We start from the raw sequence: 23,193 nt of genomic DNA, 5'->3' as shown, positions 1-23,193 counted from the left end.
GGCCAACTATTTAAATTCTACTTCCTATTCCCACACCAACATTTCTATCCATGCCACCTTCTACTGTCAGGTCACAACCAAAGAAAGATTAGAAGAACAGTACCTCACGTCATAGAAACATAGAAAACCTACAGCACAATACAGGCCCTTCGGCCCACAGAGTTTTGCCGAACATGTCCCTACCTTAGAAATTACTAGGCTTACCTACAGCCCTCTGTTTTACTGAGCTCCAGGTACCTATCTAAAAGTCTCTTAAAAGACCCTATCGTATCTGCCTCCACCACCGTTGCTGGCAGCCCATTCCACACACTCACCACTCTCTGAGTAAAAAAACTTACCCCTGACATCTCCTCTGTACCTGCTCCCCAGCATCTTAAACCTGTGTCCTCTTGTGGCAGCCATTTCAGTCCTGGGAAAAAGCCTCTGTCACTAATGCCCGGGCAGTTTCTAAGTTGGCAGCATGATCACTGGTTTCCAAACTTCTGGTAACTGTTCCCTCTCTATCACGGTGTGGACTGGCCATGATGGAACCCAAGTGCAGAGGAAAGACAGGCTCCCATGAAATGACAGCAAACAGAGTTTACACATAGGTATACCAACAGAACATTGGTGACTCAATCAGGTGACACAGCAGGACAAAACATTCTCAAAACTAGGACCCTGCAATACATGCTAAAGAAGGTCTACTTTAAATAGTATAAGTGACCAGGAATGCCCAGCCCTATCAAAACATACTTAACAAGGTTAAACAATAATGATACAGGTTAAACAACAATTAACCAATTAAGGTGCTTTCAGAACCTCAGAGTCAGACACTCTCTGGCTCCATGCACAGACCCGGAGAGCTCATTACATTTCCTGTATTTTTCTTTATTCCCACTCCTATTGATCCACCTGGCCACATTGTCTTCCCCCTCCTCCATCACCACACACTTAACCCACTGGTTCCCTCATTACCTCTCTCCCTTTATTCCATGATCCACTGTCCCATTTTATCAGATTCTGGCATCTTCAGTCCTTTTGTCATTTGTATCTATCCCAACTTCTGACATCATTCCAGCTCCCCCACCCCTTGTCTGCTTATCACTCTCCCTCGCATGATTAACCTTTCCCCTGCCAGCTCTTTCTCCATCCCTTCCCTCCACCTTTTTGTACTGGCTGTCTCCCCTCCATTGCTTGATGTCAATGAAACACAATGTTATAAATGGATTAGAAAACAACTGTCACCTTTACAGGAATATTACTCATTCAGCTCTACTGACGAGATATTTGTTTTGCAGAGAACTGTGACCTGGATTGTACAGTCTGGGAGGTGGGGAATAGAGATTTTGTACAAACTTTGGAAGGAGATTCAGACCCACACGGTTGGCAGGGCTCCTGAAGATGAAATGGGTTTGATCAGAGAACTCTTATCAATGTGTACACACAAAGGCAAATAGTGCATCTGTTGGGGAAATGAAGATAGAGAGAGACTGAGGTACGGGTCAGCACGGGTGGGGTGGGGGGCATTCAGTGACGTGGAGCAAAGACGGCCGTGTGGTTTTGCTGTTTGGTAAATTACAGGAAACTGTTTCTAGTGACAGAAAGAGGCAGATGTAATATAGTTAGCAAAAGTCGCTCAGTGATTCTCAGGGACACCAAGAAAAAATGGGCAGCAATTGTTTTAATAATGGGGTGTTACATCCGCTCACATTTCTTGCTGTTTCCCTCTTGCATTTGTGAGGTTTCCATCAAAATCACAAGCTGCTCAGAGCTCATACGCAGAATTAAGAGAGTGCCAAGGCAGAAAACGGATTTCACTTTCGTTTTTCCACTGCGAGGTTTCCCTTCTGGACGAAAAGCTAGCGGCGACAATTTTCGCCTGGACAGATGGAGCGACGTGAAGCTACGCCGGGTGCAGGCTGTAGGTAAGGTACCGGGGGGTGAGGAAAGTTTTCTACTGCCGTTCTGTCACACACGTTAGGGACACGGGTTACAAGTAGAACAGAACATTGTGTCACAGAAGTTAGATCGGATTCACCTCTTGGAGCGAGTTCACTGGGAATGAAATGTTGTTACGCTTTCTAGACCCAGGAAAGGTCTAAGGTCGACGGGGTTCCCTGTCTGCGGACCGCCGGGGTCGGAGAGTCCGAAGGACATTGGGCCGGGCATCGGCCGGAAGGCGGGCAGCCCGGCCATGGAGTTAAACTGCTTGGTGGCAAGGAGGAAGTAAAAATGTTTTAGACGGCGTTGTTCTTGACCAGGGGACCACTGTGTCGACCCTAGGGCGACTGGATTGGAAAGTGAAAGTAAAGCCTTCCGAAAGGAATATGAAGAAGCATTTGGAAAGCAGAAGATCAAAGAACTGGCGTGGGCTGGGTGAATGGCCGCTGGTGCTGTAAGATTGGAGGAAATGAAGTCGAGAGCTAGTCACAAATTCCAGCAACAGCGCCTGTTTTCGCGACATGAGAGCTCGTTCTCACGGGCACATATCAGCCACGCTTCTTATTTTGGCTGCGGTACCGGAACGTATGCGGTACCGACGCTCACTAAAACGCGGTTCAGTCAGTAATTTTAATCCGGTGTCAGAGCTGCCGAATTGGACCTCAATTGCGCAGCCTGTAAAAACCCGGAAATTCCTCCCAAATGCCAGTCATTCCATTGCTGCTTTTCCCTCACATTCGTGTCACCAAGTTCACAAAAATAAGTTTCACTACCACACAAAGTGCACCAGTCCCTGTTCGCCGTGTCAAAATGTTCGGACTGAATTTTGTCAGTCTATTCAGTCTATGGAATTTCACTTGATTAAATGATTCACAAGGAACAAACCCCTTTTTATAACTCAAGGAATATACTCGGTGCAAGTGTGACATTACCAAGCTCCCAAATTGCTGGGAGGTGTTTCCTGATTCAGCACCTTATGCAAGTAAGAGACAGAGCGAGATCCTGAAGCAACTGCAGCATTTTAGAACATAGAACGGAGAAATTCACAGCAAATTACAGGCCCTTGGGCCCACAATGTTGTGCTGACCATACTCTAGAAACTGCCTAGAATTTCCATAGCGCATAGCCCTCTATTTTTCTAAGCCCCATGAGACCCTATTGGATCCACTTCTATCGCTGTCGCCGGCAGTGCATTCCACGCACCCACCACTCTCTGTGTGAAAAACTTACCCCTGACATCCCCTCTGTACCTATTTCCAAGCACCTTAAAACTGTGCCCCCTCGTATTAACCATTTCAGCCTTGGGGGAAAAAAGCCTCTGGCTATCCACATGATCAATGCCCCTCATTTTCAGGGGAACCCACCTAAGCAGCCTGAAACGAGGCACCCAAGAAACAGCGTCTCTGGGAGGAACAGAGATTTAGTTACCTTACACCCAAACAGAAAATGTTGGAAGCATTCAGGCAGGATCTGTGGAAATTAAGTAGATGGAGTGGTTACCGGATGTTTGGGAGGTAGACATTCGTGCCATCAGATTGGAGTCTATCCAGGCAGGGTACAAGGTGCTGTTCCTCCAACCTGTGTGTGGCCTCATCATGGCAGTAGGGGAGCCGTGGACAGGCGTGTTGAACTGAGAATGGGAAGCTGAATTCGGTGGCCACTGGGAGACCCTGCTCTTGTGGAGGGAGCAAAGGTGCCTGATGAAACGGTTTCCCAATCTATGTTGGGTCCCACCGATATAGTGGAGGCCGCACCGGGAGCACCAGATTACAATGATAGATCCCAACAGATTCACGAGTGGAGCGCCACCTTGCCCGGAAGGACTGCTTGGGGTCCTGACACTGGCGAGGGATGAGGCGAAGGGGCAGGTGTGACACTTATTACAGTTGCAGGGCTAAGCGCCAGGAGGGAAATCTGTGGGGAGGGACGTGTGGTTGCTCTGCCAGGATTTGTAAAATTCAGTAATGGAGAGAGATTGAGGAAATTGGGATTGTTTTCATTGGCACATAACAGAATGAAGATTGATCTTATGGAGCTGTATAAGATTATGAGGGGCATAGATAGCGTAAATATACACAGCCTGTTTTACAGAGTGGGAAGGAACTAGTTGGGACAGGTGCTTGAAGTTGATTAGTAGAACCAGATAAGGAAGGGAGGGTTGACATTTCAGGTTGAGACCCTTCTTCAGGACTGAAGGAAAAATTGTGGAGGGCAAGGACCAGTTCTGCCAGATGGAGGAGGGGAACTGGTTGGTTCTATTGTTAAGAAAGTGGCAGAGTGCTTTGAGGCCTTCTTGATGGGGGATAGAAGTGTATAGGGACTGATCATCCGTGGCAAAAGTGACGCGGTCAGGGACAGGGAATTGAAAGTTACAGAGGAGACTGAGAGTGTCACCGATATTGGTGGGAAGGGAGTGAACCAAAGGGGATAAAATAGGGTTGAGGTATGCGGACAGGAGTTCAGTGGGGTAGGAGCAGGCAGAGACAATAGGGCTACCCGGACAGTCAGGTTTGTTTTGAAGGAAAAATTGATGAGGGTGGGATGATGTGTAGATGAAACCGAATTGGTGAGAAGAATCCCAGCTGGATGGGATTGTGGATGCTGGAACCAGGTTGGGTAAAGGAGAATAGAAAGTGCACAGAGGGAGAGAGACCTTGGGGGGACTAGTGTGAGTGGAAAAGGAAGTGAATTACCTGAAATTTAAACATTCAATGTAGGCTACTCAAATGAAGTATGAGGTATTGCTCTTCTGCTTTATGTTTGGCCTCATACTAGCAGCAGAGGAGGCTGAGGCAGGTGGGTTGTTGTGAGCATGGGAAGGGTAATTGAAATGACATACAACTGAAAGTTCAAAATAGCTGTTGTAGATGGCTCTATAAAACAATTGCCAACTCTATGCCTGATCTCGCCATGTAAAGGAGACCACTCCATGAGCAACAAAAGCAATAGAAGCTCCACCACCATAATGTTCAAGTTTAAGTTTATTGCCATCTGACTGTACGTATATACAGTGGATTGTGGATAATTGAGACATATCAGGACCAATATATTTTGGCTGAATTAACACAGTTGCCCCATTAGCTGAAGTTTCATTGAAATATTTAAACATGTATAAAAAAGACAAATTAAACATGTATAAAAAAGACAAACTACCATTTAACAGAGTAACAATTTATGTATTTAAATAAAATACAGAACAAATTAAAACACTACCCATACTATTACAGTACTATCAAAACTGTGTATTAGTTCCTAATGGTTAACAACAGAGAAATTCATCCAGTGTACACTGGTGTGTCCTTTCAATTGACTCTAAATAAACAAAATCAGCGCCGACACAGTGCAAATAATGGATTGCCTTCAAATAATGTGATTGTGTTCTCCAAATCTTCATTTTCATTGCGACATTCAAGGTGATTGTCGATACCTTCAAATTCTTTGTAATCCCTAACTTGTTGAAGTTGTGAAATCATTTCATTTTCACTCCCGGTCATTTCTGGCATCTCCAAGCCTGAATACTTGAAACTGCTGTGAGCAAAACAGTTTGCTTACTGCTTTTTTCTCACCAACAATCAGATACAAAAATAACTAGATTTTGAACACAAACATATGCTACTGATGCTATTTAAAAAACTGTTTGTTCTAAGCTCGGGTGTAGTGTCTAATGGCCATGCAAGTGCACGCGACCGGTGCTGGTTAGAAAGTGTTCACCAACTGCCTCCTGTCCCAATTAAGTAGCGTAGTGTCCGAAATAAACAAATACCTTGATTAACTGAAGATTCAATTAACTAGAATCCACTGCACAACTAAATGAAACTGAGTTCCTCCAGACCAAGGTGCAGCCACAATACGTACATCACAATCATCAACTAAAACAAAATATTACCACAAACCTGTTACTAAAATATAATTCAAAATGCATGTGAAGTGCTCAGCACCGTAAACAGTAAACACCTCACTGTCCTATTGACGAGACCTCAGTGGTGGCAGGGTATTGGTTAGTCTGGTGGCCTGGGGGAGAAGAGCTGTTGTGCAGTCTGTCAGTCCTAGTCCTGAGGCTCCTGTGCCTCCTTCCTGATGGCAGTAGGTCAAAGAGATTGTAAGATGGATGATAGGGATCTTCAACGATGCTTCACACCCTTTGTATACAATGCTTCTAGTAAATGTCACCAGTAATGAGGAGGGAGACCCCAGTCATCCTCTTGGCACTCTTCACTATTCTGTTGGATCTTCCGGTCTGAGGCCTGACAGCTTTCATACCACTTAATGATGCAGTCAGACAAGACATTCTTGCTGGTGCTCCTGAAGAAAGAGTTAGAACGGGGATGAGGAGTCTTAGACGCCACAATCTCCTCAGAAAGTGCAGCAATACAAGGATGACTTCACTTTTCTGTCTGGTGTCTTTATTTTCTCTCTGATGCAATGTTTAATAGTACAAAGTCATTACTTCGAATTGTAGTTAACATAATTAAATACAAGAGGGGATGGACTTTAGTTCAATAAGATTTTGAGGATGAGGTGGTTGGAGAGAGTTACATTAGCTTGGGGAGATATAAGAGTCCCAGAAACTGTTCTCCATTATTGAACCAAGTTCACCTCATGCCAGGGACAAACATCAGGGACATGCAGATCAGTTTTAATGAAAGCTTCTTGAAAAAAGTTCAGACAGTACGCCTTTGCTTTATAATGGTACTGTGAATGCTATAGCTCAAAGATTCAAAGAACATTTATTATCAAAGCACTTAATTTTAAAAAAATAAAGACCAACAACCAATGCACAGGGAAAGAGGAAAAACACAGGTTATGCAAAGGATAGAAGTGAGCAACAACAGCATATCGAACCAAACTGAAGGCCAATCTATGGAATCTATAGAATGTCAAAAGAAAGGAGTTTAGACATCTCTCTCTCTCTCTCTCTCTTCCCCCTCTCCCTCTCTCTCTCCCCATCTCCCCCCCCCCCCACCAGCTCTCCGTAACTTCTAGATTCACAGATTCTTGATTTACCCAGCAGACAGGTATACTTTTCCCCAATTTCTGGAATTGTGCACCATAGTCCTCTCATACATGCACTCTCCCATCCTCGAAAATATAAGTGCAGTTAACATCTCTCTTCCTGTACCAACCTTGACTAATGAAGTGGTGAGGGAGCATTTGGAAAGGCACCGAGTGCTGCCAGTGCACGATCCAGAAGTACACAGAATTGCAGTGTTAACAGGGAAGGGTTGCACCACCTGTCAAACAACCCACCAGGTACTTCCTGCCACATCTGTGGAAGGGTTCTCCACTCCCATTCAGGCTGCATCAGTCACCCCAAAACCCACAGGGCTGAAGTGGAAGCAAGGCAACCCCGATCTTGAGCTATTGCCTGTGAAGAACAAGATGACAAGGCGTGTTTCCTCCAAGAGATTCAGCCAGGCTTTAAACAATGTTGGCAGCTTAAACTGGTGCCTGGAAACTACAAGCCTCACTTGATAGGCAAGCAGTAATGTAGTTAGTGTTGCCTGGAAAATGAAGTGATCACAATAAGCAGGCAAATTGAACTTCATGCATCCTTTACCCCAGCACAGAGTTGGCAAAGGACATTTGGGCACACCTTGTCCCCAATGTTGTGACTGTGACGAAGTCACTGGAGACTCGGAGCTGATACATGCAAAAAGTTTTTATTCATCACAAAGAAGGCTTTATCTAGAGTAAATGATCTATATGGATTTTAGTAAGGCATTTGACAAGGTTCCACACGGTAGGCTTATTCAGAAAGTCAGAAGGCATGGGATCCAGGGAAGTTTGGCCAGGTGGATTCAGAATTGGCTTGCCTGCAGAAGGCAGAGTGTCGTGGTGGAGGGAGTACATTCAAATTGGAGGATTGTGACTAGTGGTGTCCCACAGGAATCTGTTCTGGGACCTCTACTTTTCGTGATTTTTAATAACGACCTGGATTGTGGGGGTAGAGGGGTAGGTTGGCAAGTTTGTAGATGACACAAAGGTTGGTGGTGTTGTAGATAGTGCAGAGGATTGTCGAAGATTGCAGAGGGACATTGATAGGATGCAGAAGTGGGCTGAGAAGTGGCAGATGGAGTTCAACCCGGAGAAATGTGAGGTGGTACACTTTGGAAGGACAAACTCCAAGGCAGAGTACAAAGTAAATGGCAGGAAACTTGGTAGTGTGGAGGAGCAGAGGGATCTGGAGGTACATGGCCACTGATCCCTGAAAGTTGCCTCACAGGTGGATAGGGTAGTTAAGAAAGCTTATGGGGTGTTAGCTTTCCTAAGTCGAGGGATAGAGTTTAAGAGTTGCGATGTAATGATGCAGCTCTATAAAACTCTGTTCGGCCACACATGGAGTACTGTGTCCAGTTCTGGTTGCCTCCCTATAGGAAGGATGTGGAAGCATTGCAAAGGGTACAGAGGAGATTTACCAGGATGCTGCCTGGTTTAGAGTGTATGCACCAGAGATTAAGGGAGCTAGGGCTTTACTCTTTGGAGAGAATGAGGATGAGAGGAGACATGATAGAGGGGTACAAGATAATAAGAGGAATAGATAGAGTGGATAGCCAGCGTCTCTTCCCCAGGGCACCACTGCTCAATACAAGAGAACATGGCTTTAAGGTAAGGGGTGGGAAGTTCAAGGGGGATATTAGAGGAAGGTTTTTTACTCAGAGAGTGGTTGGTGCGTGGAATGCACTGCCTGAGTCAGTGGTGGAGGCAGATACACTCATGAAGTTTAAGAGACTACTAGACAGGTATATGGAGGAATTTAAGGTGGGGGGTTATATGGGAGGCAGGGTTTGAGGGTCAGCACAACATTGTGGGCCAAAGGGCCTGTAATGTGCTGTACTATTCTATGTTCTATGTTCTAGTACTTTTTGAACAGAACCTCTCCAAACACAAAGACATCAAGTTTTATACTCTTAAGGGCAAAGCCGATAGCAGGTGATACAATACAATTTCAATGAAATTCTTTACTTCGATATTTTGTGTTTGACAAGAGGTTCCATTGTGTTACATAGCTGCGATGAGAATGACTGAATAGACTCTACTGAGTGTTTTTTCTGTTCGCAAGTAATTCACATAGAAGTTTAAACACTTACAAAGACAGCGAACCCAGGTGTACAGAATTAGCTCTGTGAGGGCTGAATCTCTAGGTACACAAATATCCCAATTATTGATAAACACTCACAAGCATATTTGATTTGCTAAGTGACAAGTCTGGCCAGCTATGTACATTCCTTGATTTCAGTCCTGATGGTGCAAAATAAATTAGACAAAGGTGTCTGATGCCTGGTTTGATGCAGGCCAATTAACACATCTCCATTGCTTTACATTTGGCTGATACATGTTTCATTGTCATGTCAATTTGAAAACCATACCTCTTGAGCACCTTCTGCTTTGGGCTGGTAGCCTGTGCTCTGTAGGTAATACTGTTTGTTTACAAAGCTGTCCTTTTTAATTTCAAAACTGATTACTGCTTACAAATTTGCATTTTGAACAGGTCTTTAGAAGACTGGTTTTTATTTGATTTAATTCTTCATCTGCATAATTCTTTAACTCCCAAGTAACCCATAATACCTATGATATTTTCAGTTTTGATGATTTGCCTCTTGAGTCTGAATTCATATTAACATTCAATGGATGGGTTCACTGAATGAACCCCATCTTCTAAGGACCAGTTTTGATTGTATCAGAAAGAATCTGGCAAGCGTGGATTGGGGAGGCTGTTTTCTGGCAAAGATGTACTCGGTAAGATTAAGGCCTTCAAAAGTGAAATTTTGAGAGTACAAAGCTTCTGTGTGCCTCTCAGAATAAAAGGTGATGATAACAGGTTTAGGGAACCTTGATTTTCATGAGATATTGTTGCTCTGGTTAAGAAAAAATTGAGGTGCTTTGCAGGTATAGGGAAGTAAGAACAAATGAGGTACTTATGGAGTATAAGAAATGCAAGAGAACACTTAAGAAAGAAATCAGGAGGGCTAATAGAAGGCATGACGTTGCCCTAACAGACAAGGAGAAGGAGAATCTCAAGGGATTCTACAGATATGCTAAGAGTGGAAGGTTTGCAAGGGATAAAATTGGTCCTCTGGAAGATTGGAATGGTAATCTATATGTGGAGCTAAAAGGGATGGACACAGAGTCTATAGAAGCGAGGCAAAGCAGCACTGAGGTTATGGACCCTATACAGATTACAGAGGAGGAGGTGTTCGCTGTCTTGAGGCAAATTAGGGTGGATAAATCCCCAGGGCCTGACGAGGTGTTCCCTCAGATCCTGTGGGAGGCAAGTGTAGGAATTGCAGGGGCCCTAATTTGAGGTATTTAAATTATCCATAGGGACAGGTGAGGTATTGGAGAATTGGAGAATGTTGTTCAGCTGTTTAAGAAAGGCTCTAAAAATAAAACAGGAAATTATAGGGTGGTGAGCATGACATTAGCAGTGGGAAAGTTATTGGAAAGTCTTCTAAGGGACTGCATACTGTATATGAGTTTTTGGATAGATTGGGACTGATTAGGGATAGTCCGCATGGCTTTGTGTGTGGTAGGTTGTTCTAACCCATCATACAGAGTTTTTCAAGGAGGTGACCAGGAAAGTTGATGAATGCAAGGCAGTGGTGTTGTCAACATGGAATTTAGTAAGGCATTTGACAAGGTCCCGCATGGGAGTTTGGTCGGGGTGGGGGGTGGTTTCAGTCGCTTGACATTCAAGATGAGGTAGTAATTTAGATTAGCTTTGAGAGCTGTGAAGTGCCACAGGGATTGGTGCTTGTCATTTGTCATCTGTATCAACATATCAACATACATATCTATATGGGTGCTTTGTTCTTTGTCATCTATATCAACAATCTGGATAATAATAATTACATCAGCAGATTTGTAGATGACACCAAGATTGGCTGTGTATTGGACAGTGAGGAAGACTATAAGAGAATGCAGCAGGATCTGAACCAGCTGGAAAAATGAGCTGAAAATGGCAAATGGAATTTAGTACACGGTTAACAGTAGGGCATTGAGGAGTGCAGTAGAACAAAGGGATTTGGGAATACAGGCCCTTAACTCATTGAAAGTGGCATCACAGGTAGAGAGGATTGTAAAGAAAGCTTTTGGCACGTTGGCCTTCATAGATCAAAGTATTGAGTACAGGAGATGGGATGTTAAGTTAAAGTTGTATAAGACATTGGTGATGCCTAATTTGGTGTATTGTGTGCATTTCTGGTGATTTACCTACAGGAAAGATGTAAATAAGGTTGAAGGAGTGCAGAGAAAATTTACAAGGATGTTGAGTTGTAAGGAAAGATTAAATAGGTTAGGACTTTATTCCTTGGAATGTAGACGATTGAGAGGAGGTTTGATAGAGATATGCAAAATTATGAGAGGTACAGATAGGGTAAGTGCAAGTGGACTTTTCCCACTGAGGTTGGGTAGGACTATAACTAGAGGTCATGGGTTAAGGGTGAAAGGTGAAATGTTTAAGGAGAACATGAGGGGACCACTTTTCACTCAGAGAGTTGTGAGAGTGTGGAATGAGCTGCCAGTGCAAGTGGTGCATGTGAGCTTGATTTCAATGTTTAAGGGAAGTTTCGATAGATGCATAGATGGCAGGGGTATGGAGGGCTATGGTCCAGGTGCAGGTTTATGAGACTATGTAGTTTAAATGTTTCAGCGTGAACTAGGTGGGTTCAAGAGCCTGTTTCTGTGTTGTACTTCTCTATGACTGTATGATTATGACCCTGATCAGTTTCTCAGCTATTTCAATATGTCCTGATGGAAATACTCCTTTTACAATCATTCATGTGTGAATCTAACTCCAGATTAAACAAGAAACATTCAGCATTGTTGTCTGCTATATAACAGGATTGCATCAAGAGCAGTGAATTAGGTTGGAACAAAAAACCCGCTGCTGTTGGAAATTTGAAGCAAAGAGAAGAAATGCTGGAAGCTCAAAGCAACTTAGACAGCATCAGCTGTTTGACTGTACTGATGGGGTAGCGATGCTAAAAGGCTGAACATCTGGTATCAGAAAGATGTTTGCTCTTCTCCTCCCTAAGGCAATGACTGACACTGTCTGCAGAAAGCAAACGTCACCCAGTTACTGAGAATAACTTACTATGTTGCTTTTCTCTCTGGAGTATTTAAGAACTTCTGCATTTAACTGAGCTCACCAGCCTTCAACCAGCAAGTTCCACTTAGAGATATCCAAGTGACAGAGGAAGACCTGCACTCATTGTTCCAAGTTGCAATTTACTTGACTACATCACCACTACTCCCTTCATTCAACCTGCACCCCGCCAACATCTCTGAAACGTGTCTGGACACCCATGATTACAGCTGCTGAAGCTGTCAGGCTGCTGGATAGGAATCTGTCAACCACTATGGTTCGACCGCATGCAGCAGTGCAGCTAATAGAATTGCTGCCTCTCAACTGTAGCAGTTTGAGTTCAATTCTGACCACTTATCTGAATGGTATAAGCTAGATGGAGTTCATAAGACTGTGGGGTGAAAATAAAAAGATGATAGATGATTACTGTGGACTAGATGGGTCAAGGGGAGGGGAGGGAACGTCGACTCAAACTACGAGAGGCCTGCGTCGGGCACTTTCATGCCTTACCAGGCGCAGATTGGAAGTCTGCCACTCCTCACACAGCCTCTAGAGAAATGTATAGTTAAGTGCCTTGCTCAAGGACACAAACATGCTGCCACAGCTGAGGCTTGAACTAGCGACCTTCAGATCACTAGACGAACGCCTTAACCACTTGACCACATGCCCAAGATGGGTCAAAGGGCCCATCAAAGGTCACCAAATTTTCCCATAATGCTCCAGCTGCTTTATACAGTGCTGCTTCCTCCTCCAACTTCGTCTGGTAATCCATGGTCCCTTGTAGCTTCTGCAATTTAACAAGCTCTGGGGAAGATCTGGAGTGTCCCTGGTCTGGCCCTCACACACAAACCATTTCCCTGCTTTTTTGGAATGGAATAAAAACAGTACAACCATTTGAAATGCAAACACAGGCTTCAACTGATATTGGAAAGTATTTTATATGGGGGTGGCTTAAGTTAAGCTTGTGTATGTTGGGAAATTGTCTGCACAGCATGTGGTGAAATCATGAGTCTTGTGGTAGTTTTGAGGGGGAAAATATCAACTGCAATATTATCCTGGAGGTAAAAAAATATACATCAAAAGAATATAGATCCTAATGAATAATAGAATAATTAATAATAAAAATGAGTTGCTGTAGAAAAAGTCCTGAAAAGACCAGTATGAATAAGTTGGGGAAAAATTATACAGTGACACCTGGTGGCTAAGGCTTTTAATTACAAAGCGCTCAGCAAATGACAGAATATTCCAATTTCAAATATTCAAGCAGGATTTATCTCCCCTTGCCTGTTTTATTTGAGCATTATTTAGATAATAACACGTAATGGTGAATAAAAACTTGTTATTCACAGTACCTGGCAACCAGAAATGGAGATAACATGTCCAAAGAAAATTCAGGTCCTGAATGTTCCCACGATCTTTCCTGAGCAGAAGACAGTGGATAAACTGACCATTCATTTCCAGAAGCGAACCAATGGAGGAGGTGAAGTGCTGGATGTGAAATATCCAACTAGTGTGGAAGGATGTGCGTTCGTCATCTTTGTGAAAGAGGAAGGTACATGAGTTAACATCTGAGATGAAATGATGCTTTGTTAGTATTTAGCATTTTAAGGTTATTTTTATTTCATGAGCTTAGCCATCAACTGTTTGACACAAGGCACACCCAAGGTACTATTAGGTGCCTGAACTCAATGGCTCAATGAGATGATTATAAAAAAGTGGGACTTTATACCAGTGTCACACCAATAAGGTGTTTAAGGAGAATTGAAAGTGGCACCAGAGGCAGGGAGGATCATTTCAGGAGGGGAACCACTGGAGGGCTGGTTATTGTCAGTAGTAATGAAAACAGCAGAAGTGAGATTGGAAAGCAGAATTTTGATGGAAACTGGACTGTGGAGTTACAGGGGGCAAGAAAGCAGAAGCCAGAGATTGAGGCAGAGAGAAGATAGGATTATATGATACGGGAACAAAACACACTTTTTTTTTAAACAGGAGCTTAGAATGAGCTCTCTCAATGCATCTGACTCAGATAAATACAAGTTTAAAATCCTACCTTGTAGCTTTTGTTCTGTTGATACACTGCAGGCAGCAAACTGATAAACTATTGGGTCCATCCAGCACTGTGATAATGGTGCCCATTAATGTCTGTTGCCTGTGTCCTAAATGATTTCTTTCTTGCAGATGCGAATAATGTCCTGAAGCATGAACAAAAACTGATGGTAGATAAAGAGGAGTACACACTGAAGGTATGCGAGGTGGGAAGTGGAGAGAGTGCCACTGATAAAGTACAGGTATGTATTTTGGGAGAGAATTCAATTTCTGCCCACCCCCAAAAGACGAACTAGTGAGTGTTAGATCATTCCACAGCTGGCTTCCCTGTACTTATAGTAGTAAGTAGTAAGGGCAGGAGTTGACCATTCAATCACTCTGCCATTCAGCAAAATCATATCTGATTTTCTGCCTCAGCTTCACATTGTCAGCCTAAGTACATATTGCCTGAAACAAAAAAAACAGTTCAGCGGAGGAACACACATCAAAGTTGCTGGTGAACGCAGCAGGCCAGGCAGCATCTGTAGGAAGAGGTGCAGTCGACGTTTCAGGCCGAGACCCTTCGTCAGGACTAACTGAAGGAAGCTTCTTTCAGTTAGTCCTGACGAAGGATCTTGGCCTGAAACGTCGACTGCACCTCTTCCTACAGATGCTACCTGGCCTGCTGCATTCACCAGCAACTTTGATGTGTGTTGCTTGAATTTCCAGCATCTGCAGAATTCCTGTTGTTTGAGTTCAGCAGAGGAATGGTTCTTTCAGACCGCCATTTCAATGCCAGCCAGGGTATCATTCGAAATGAGTCCCACCTGCATGCGCAACATCCAGATCCACCTCTGTCTGTTCATTTGTCTGTTTAAGTGCCTCTTCAATGTTCCTATCAAAACTGCTTCTACCAACTCCCCTGGGAGTGCGTACCACTCTGTTTGAAAAATGAATTTGCCTCATACATCTCCATTAAACTTTTACCCTCATACCTTAAACTTATATCCTCCTATATTTTACATTTCTACTCTGACTCCCCACCTTGTATATGCCTCTCATAACTTTATATACTGATACTGATTACCCTTTCACCAGGATCTAGGCAATATCCTTGTAAACCTCTTCTGCATCCTCTCCAAAGCCTCCATATTCTTCCAATAGCATGGTCTTCTTGTTTTAGACTCCCCCTACCTCCACCTTATCTATAATGTTCATTGTTTTATATACCGCTATGATGTATTCCTCTGCCTCCTGTGTGCCAGGGAGCAAAATCCCATCCTATACAGTCTATCCTTGTAATTCAAGTTTCCAATCCTGATAACTTTCTCATGAATCTTTTCTGCATTCTTTCCAGTTTAATGACATCTTCCTTTAGCTGGGTCACCAGAACTGTGCACAATACTTTAAATACAATCTCTCCAATGACTTGTGCAGTTGCAACATGACCTCACAGCTCAGTGACCTGACCGATGAAAGCAAACATACCAATGCCTTGTTCCCTATCCCATTCACCCCTGTCTCCATTTCAGGGAACTGTGTACCCGTACGCCTTGATTTCTCTGTTCTGCAACACTCTCTAGAACGTTACCATTCACTGTGCAAGTCCTGCCCTGGTTTAAATTCATCCATGTTAAATTCCAGAAGTGATTCCGTAACCCACTTCCCCAGTTAAAGTAGAACCTGTTGTAATCTTAGATAACCGTATCCAATTTTGATGTCATCCACAGTCTTACTAACCAGGTTAACAACATTGTCATCCAAGTCATTTACATAGATGACAAAAACACAAATGGTATAGCATCGTACCAATCTGAATAACAGTCCTTAACTACCACCTTCTTTCTCTTTCTACCAAGCCAATTTGGTATCCAGTTGACAAACTCAACCTGGATCCCATGCAACCTAACCTTTCAGACTAGTCTGCCATAAGGGACTTTGTCAAACACCTTGCTGAACTCCATGTAGGGAGTATCGACTGCCCTATCCTCATCAAAATCCTCAGTCAATTTTGAGAGGTATGATTTTTCCCCATACAAAGACATGCTGACTATCCCTTATCAAACCTTGCTTTTCCAAATGCTGGGAGATCTTGTTCCTCAGAATCCCATCCTTCAGTCTTCCAGTATCTCACTTGTGGCTAAAGCTGATGCCAGTATCTCTACTGGAATTCTTACATTTTCTTCCTTGGGATGCCACAATGTCCTACAATGCACTTGATCAGGCCCTGGTGATTTATCTATCTTAGTATACCTTAAGGCCAGCAGCACCTCCTCAGTTGAAATGTGGATATGTTCCCATAGATAACTATTTATTCCCCTTAATTCCCTAATTTCTATTACTTTCTCCATGATAAATCATCATTATCATGTGCCATTTTGTATGATGTGGGTGATCATGGTCTGATGACCATGATTGTTCTTGTCAAATTTTTCTACAGCAGTGGTTTGCCATTGCCATCTCCTAGGCAGTGTCTTTACAAGATGGGTGACCCTAGTCATTATCAATACTCTTCAGAGAGTGTTTGTCTGGCATCAGTGGTCACATAACCAGGACTTGTGATGTGCACCAGCTGCTCATACAACCATCCACTACCTGCTCCCATGGCTTCACATGACCCTGATCAGGGGGGGCTAAGCAGATGCTACACCTTGCCTAAGGGTGACCCTCAGACTAGTAGAGGGAAGGAGTGCCTTACAGCTCCTTTTGTACAGACATATCAACACCTCGCCACCCCTTCATGATAAATACAAATGATAAATATTCACTTAACATCTCATTCATCTCCTGTCATTCTACACATGGCAACCATGTTGATCCATAAGGGGCCTATTCTTTTCCTAGATAACATTTTGCTCTTAATATATCTGTGGAATCTCTTAGGATTCTCCTCTACCATATTTACTAAAGCTATCTTTTGTCTTTCTAATTTCCCACTTCTACATCTCTTATACTCCTCAAGGAAATTCATGATCCCAGCTGTCCAAATACGACTATAGCTTTTTCCATTCAGAGCTTTAATATCCCTTGTCAACCAGGGTTCCCTAATCCTGCCAGCCTTACCCTTCACCCTAATGAGACTATGCTGTCCCGGAACTCTCCCTATCTCACTTTTAAAAACCTCTCACTCACTAAATACCGCTTTACTAGTAAACAGTCTCTTCACAGTTAATCTTTTCACATTCCTGTCAAATGTCTTCAAAATTTGCTTGGGCCTAATTTATGTTTTTAATCAATGAACCATACCTATGCTTTTCCCTAACTACTTTAAACCTAATAGAATTATGCTCACTGGCCCAAAGTGCTTTCCCGCTGATATTATTGTCTCTTACGTAGCCTCATTTCTCAGCTGGAGGTTGAAGTTTGCCCCTCTCTAGTAGGGCCCAGCTACACACTGTTTGGGAAAACTTTCCTGGACATTTAATATATTCAGCCCCACCCAAGCTCCTTATACTGCAGCTGACCCATCATAGCTGTTCCATTTTGTTAAAAGAAGTTGAAATCATCCACTGTTACAACCTCATTATTCTTACATCTATCTGCAGTCTCCCAACATACTTGTTCCTCTAAGTCCTGCTGACTATTGGGACACTTAAAGTGCAATCTCATGAAATTGATCATCCCCTCCTTATTTCTAAGTTCTACCCTGGAAGTTCCATGTCCAGTCTCAGTGGACGATTCCCCAGTAATATCGTCCCTGACTACCGCTGTGATGTTCTCCCTAATCAAGAATACCATTTTCTCTGTTCCTTACCTCCACCTGTAGAACACCTGTAGCATTGGGAAAATGGAATTCAATGGAAATGTTACAAAAAGAAGAAATCTAATCAATATTTTCTCCTCATTGTGGAGAAGACTACTTTGTGAAAGGAAAAGACAGTCTACAAAGTTGGTGGAGGCAGAAATGAATCTCCCTAGTACTGCTTGATGGGAGTCCTAGAGCTTTTGGCGGTGGGAAGGGAGGTGGGGAAGAGGCAGATGGTGCTCATTATATGTTCCCTTTTGATTTACCAGGTGATAGAGTTTGTGATTGCAAAACTGGACACAGGTCGCTTTCCCACAGGGATGGTTCACAACTTAATCTGCAAACACAAATTTGAAATTGTGAGTTACCATGGGTCCGTTGCTAAGATCAAAGGCACTTTCTCCTCTTTAAAAGAACTTAGGGAAATCCTTATGAAATACTATGAATATCTTCAAACAGTAACTCCAGTGACTGATTCTGGGCAATCGACTGACAGCAGGGAGCTCTAAAGAGATCTTCGTACGTCTCTGCCACCTGGACGTTTCGGTAATTACAGGTAACTACAGTTGGTTCTAGTACAAGCTTGGATTCGTTAACACCCAAAGAGGTTGCTGAATACTGCATTTGCCATATCGCCTGAAATTTAAAGTCAAACAATACAATTCTGGATAATCTTTTTCCTAAAAGCAACATTTTCCCTTAACTTTGGTTTCATCCTCATCTGATAATTGATTTATTATTATCACATGTACCAAGATACAGTGAAAAGTTAAGCCCAATTTATACTTCTGCATCAAATGTACGCCATAGGGTGATGTGCACCTCCCCAAAAATGTAACTCACACGTCGCAGCGACGCAGATCGCAACAACTGTGAATGGTCCACTTGGTAGCATCGCATTTCCTCCTATGCATTTCCGGTTGCTTCTCTCCGCCATGTCTGTACACTGATGCGAAATAAGTGGTTGGAGACGATGAACCAAATCGTCAAATCTACCTGCCGACATCCGAAAATATTTGAAATGCATTTCCTCGTCCATGTCTCTCACGAAGAATCTCAACACAGTGGCATAGAAACCCCACCGCCATCTAGCATTTTGGTGGTAAATTGCAGAGTGACGCAGACACAACTACGCATGCTCGCTATGGCGTAGGGCTACATAAAAGTATAAATCAGGCCTACGGCGTAGGCTACGGTGTAGCCCGTATGCACAAGTATAAATCAGCCTTTAGTCTATACAGGTCAAATCATTACACAGGACATAGAACTAGAATAACTTAAAACAATATCAATGCAGAATAAAGTGTAAAAGCTACTGAAAAAGGGCACTGCAAGTACACGATAAAGTGCAAGATCATAATGTGGTAGATTGTGACTGTTGCATGGAGTCCATTTGTCAAATTTGAAAGTTCAATGTAATTTTACTACCAAAATACATATACAGTAGTGCAAGGTTAAAAGATTACTTTTTTTTCCAATGTTTCCATTTAATTCCATTTTCCCAATAGTGCAATACATACTGTACAGTATTTTATCTGTATACCACCTTGAGATTCATTTTCTTGCAGGCATTTACAGGAAGAAATATAATATAGCATTTACAATAAACAATAACTGTCAAACAACCTATGTTAAAAAGAAGACAAACTGTGCCAACAAAAAAAATATTGAGAACATGAATTGTAAAGAGAGCTTGGAAAGTGAGACTGTAGGTCTGTAGATTGTAGAATCAGTTCAGAGTAGTGGTGATTGAAGTTATTCATGCCAGTTCAGGAGCCTGATGGTTTTAGGGTAATAACTGTTGCTGAACCTGGTAGTGTGGGACTTAAGGCTTCTGTACCTCCTTCCCGATGGTGGTAGTGAGTAGAGGGCATGGCCTAAATTCAAGAGTCTGGTAATGGTGGGAGAGAAGCTGTCCTTGAGCTTGATGGCATGCACTTGCAGGCTTTTTTTTTGTACCCGTAACTAATGTCAACAGGACTGGGAATGTACTTTCAGAGGCATTTGTGATCTTCAGAGTGCAGGGGATAAAGCAGCCTTTCTGGTAGCAGCAGCAATCTGTCTTAAAGTGGATAAAGAAGTCCATAAACAAATTCTCATCTGGCCCAGTTGTTCATTCCGAAGTGCACAGAGGTTTGAGGCAGGCGTGTACAAATATGTATACAAGGGCTTGGGCTGCTTGATGTGTCATTTCAGAGTGCTTAATGATTGGAAAAGAGGTGTAAAGTTGGATCATGAGAGGGTCATAAGTTTGGGTGGAGTGGATGTAGGCTGGAGATTGGTAGCGTGAAGGAAATTGTATTATCCTGTAGGAATGATGGTTATCCCTGTACATTAAAGGGCTGCTACTCAAGTCAGTTCCCACTGCTGCTTGAGATCTACTCATGGAGGTCCCCTTCAGTCATACAAAAACCAGTGGCAAATGTTGTGAAGCTTTGCTGCTACGGAAGTGAGGTGCAAGCCACTCCATCTTAAGCAAAAATCCTGGAGATGGTCTCCAGATGTGTTGTACACATCTTTGAATGATACCAGCTTTGGCTGGGCTTTTGACTTTTGTGCAACAGACACACCAAGGAACTTGGAGTTAAAATTTGTAACTTTGTCACCCCACTACAGGAAGGATGTGAAGGCTTTGGAGAGCTGGCGGTAGAGGTTCACCAAGAGGCTGCCTGGATTATAGTATTAGCTATAAGTATAGGTTGTATAAACTAGAGTTTTTTTTTCTAGATTGTTGGAGGCTAAGAGACAATTTGATAAAGGTTTATAACATTATGAGAAGTGTATATAGAATAGATAGCCAGAGTCTTTTCCCCAGGCAAAAATATGAAGTACTGGAGGATATCATCTGTGTGCACCCCACCCCAACTCATGAAGTTCCACCTATCACTTACCAACCTCTGTTGCACCCTTACCTTTCACTACTTTAAATTGGCTATCTTCTCGCTACACTCTCAGTCCTGATGCAAGGTCTTGACCTGAAAAGCCAGCCATCCCTTTGTCTCCACAAATGTTGCTGAGATCCTCCAGCAGTTTATTTTATGTGCAGTGATCCAGTGGGAGCCAGGCAGAGATCTTAATGAGGGGCTGGCGGTTGAAGAGGATCCGCTGGATGTATTGTGTCTTCTGCATTGATGATCTTGGAGCAGACTGTCTGAATTTCAGATTATATTTCTTCACAGTAAAAGAAAAGCAACTGCTATAGTTACCTGCTCTGTCTACAGAAATGCTTTGTGACTTCAAAAATATGCTATCACCCAAGCTCTCTGAAGCAGTCTTCATGAGATCTGAAGGAGCCTGAAGGGAAAGTAATAATGATTATGTCTTGATACTCTCACTACTAGGCAATGGAATTCTAAAAATGAAACAAATCCTATATTTAAATATCTGTGCATATGTATAATTACCTATGAATAATAAAAACATAAAAATTAAGATTGTTTTGAAAGACAAATTTTTGTTGAAGTGTTTAGAGCCATTTTCTTGAACCACTGCACACCTGGCAACATTAATCCTCTTGTACCATGGAGACACGAGAGACTGCAGATGCTGGAAATCTGGAGCAACACACAAAAAATGCTGAGGGATCTCAACAGGTCAGGCAGCATCTATGGAGGGAAATGAACAGCTGAGGTTTCTGATGAAGGGTCTCGGCCTGAAATGCTGACTGCTCCTTTCCCTTCATAGATGCTGCCTGAGCTGCTGAGTTCCTCCAGCATCTTATGTTGGATCCCTTAGCACCACCGGACAAGGTGTTTGACGACGCCAAAGCTCTTGACAATAGGATAAAATGGTTCATCTGGTTGCTTTGCGATCTATTTCCAGATCTTTCAATTAGGATCACACATGTGATCACACTATTAATTAATAAAATTGCTTCCCTCTTTTTTTTAAAGAGGCACATGCAAAAAACTCCAACTAGATATAAAGATGAGTGTCTCTCTCAAAATTAAACATAACAATAAAAGTAATGATACATAGAGATTGGGATTAACATGTGCACAAAAAACAAACAAACAAAGCTTGGGCTGTCATATTACCTGGGCTAAAATTATTTGTCGTTAACTCTGCTCCTCTATACATGAACAAAAAAAAAAATACTAGAAAGGATTCAGAAAGGGTCAACTTACATCATATGAAAATATTGAATAAATGGCCTCCAAGTTTCTTCAAATTTAACGGAAGGATCCATAGTACCACTCCTAATTTTTTCCAAGTTTAGGCATGCTATTGTTTGGGAAAACCATTGAAATGTAGTGGGGGAATTAGAATCTTTCCATTTAAATAAAATGGATCTTCTGGCTATTAATGTAACAAATGCAATTAGACGACAAGCTGACATGGATAAATGACTAGCGTCTATCACTGGTAGTCCAAAATTTGCAGTAATAGGATGAGGTTGTAAATCAATACGCAGAACTGCTGAAATAATATCAAAAATATCTTTCCAATATTTTTCTAAAAGAGGGCAAGACCAGAACATGTGTCAAGGAAGCTACCTGAGAATTACATCTATCACAAATAGGATTTATATGGCAATAAAAACAAGCTAACTTATCCTTGGACATATGAGCCCTGTGAACCACCGTAAACTGTATCAAGGCATGTCTGGCACACATTGAAGAAGTATTGACTAATTGAACAATTTTTTCCCATTTATCTGTAGATAAAGATATTTGGAGTTCTCTTTCCCACTCATACTTAATTTTATCAGATGTACCTAGGCATATTTTCGTAATCAGATCATAAATAATTGCTATTAGACTCTTCTGAAAGGGGTTTAAACCTAACATTTTTTCTGTAACTTCAATTTGATGTGATATCGGAAAGGTAGATAAAGTAGTGTTCAATAAGTTTCTAATCTGTAAATATCTGAAAAAGTGTGATCTAGGCAAATTATATTTATTAGACAACTGTTCAAAAGACATAAAACAGTCATCCATGAATAAATCACGAAAACATGTTATTCCCTTTGTTTTCCATAGAAAGAAAGTTTGGTCAATTCTAGATGGTTGAAAGAAAAAATTAGATATAATAGAACTTGACAGGATAAATTTGTTCAATCCAAAGAATTTACGAAATTGAAACCATATTCGTATTGCATGTTTAATTATTGGATTTATCATTTGTTTATTTAATTTAGTAATTGCAAAGGGAAGCGCAGCTCCTAGAATAGAAGCCAGCGAAAACCCCTGTACAGACTCCCACTCGAGGTTCATCCATTGTGGACTTTGAGTTTCATCCAATTCCTGTGTCCAAAACGTTAAATATCGAATGTTAATTGCCCAGTAGTAAAATCTAAGATTCTACAAAGCCAAACCACCTTTTTTTTTGATTTCTGTAAATATTTTTTACTTAACCTGGGATTTCTATTCTGCCATATATATGAAGAAATATTAGAATCAATAATATCAAAAGA

At 42.2% G+C, this 23,193-nt stretch overlaps 1 protein-coding gene across 2 annotated transcripts; it reads left to right on the top strand.

Moving 5' to 3' along the window:
• The first annotated feature begins 1,517 nt into the window (after positions 1 to 1,517).
• LOC140198921 (RNA-binding protein 43-like) lies at positions 1,518 to 21,193 on the top strand. Of its 2 annotated transcripts, XM_072260187.1 has the most exons (5): positions 1,518 to 1,907; positions 13,357 to 13,559; positions 14,186 to 14,295; positions 18,047 to 18,333; positions 20,394 to 21,193. In XM_072260187.1, exons 1-4 carry the CDS (start codon positions 1,870 to 1,872, stop codon positions 18,284 to 18,286), a joined length of 591 nt encoding a protein of 196 aa, XP_072116288.1. In that variant the 5' UTR covers positions 1,518 to 1,869; the 3' UTR covers positions 18,287 to 18,333; positions 20,394 to 21,193. The 2 variants fall into 2 exon arrangements, with proteins under 2 accessions (XP_072116288.1, XP_072116279.1); XM_072260178.1 differs by having other exon boundaries at positions 18,047 to 21,193.
• Positions 21,194 to 23,193: the final 2,000 nt, after the last annotated feature.

Source organism: Mobula birostris, chromosome 1, assembly GCF_030028105.1.
Source record: "Mobula birostris isolate sMobBir1 chromosome 1, sMobBir1.hap1, whole genome shotgun sequence".
NCBI classification, from domain to species: Eukaryota; Metazoa; Chordata; class Chondrichthyes; order Myliobatiformes; family Myliobatidae; genus Mobula; species Mobula birostris.
Note: the sequence above shows the minus strand (reverse complement) of the source record. Positions and strands in the feature narration are given on the sequence as shown.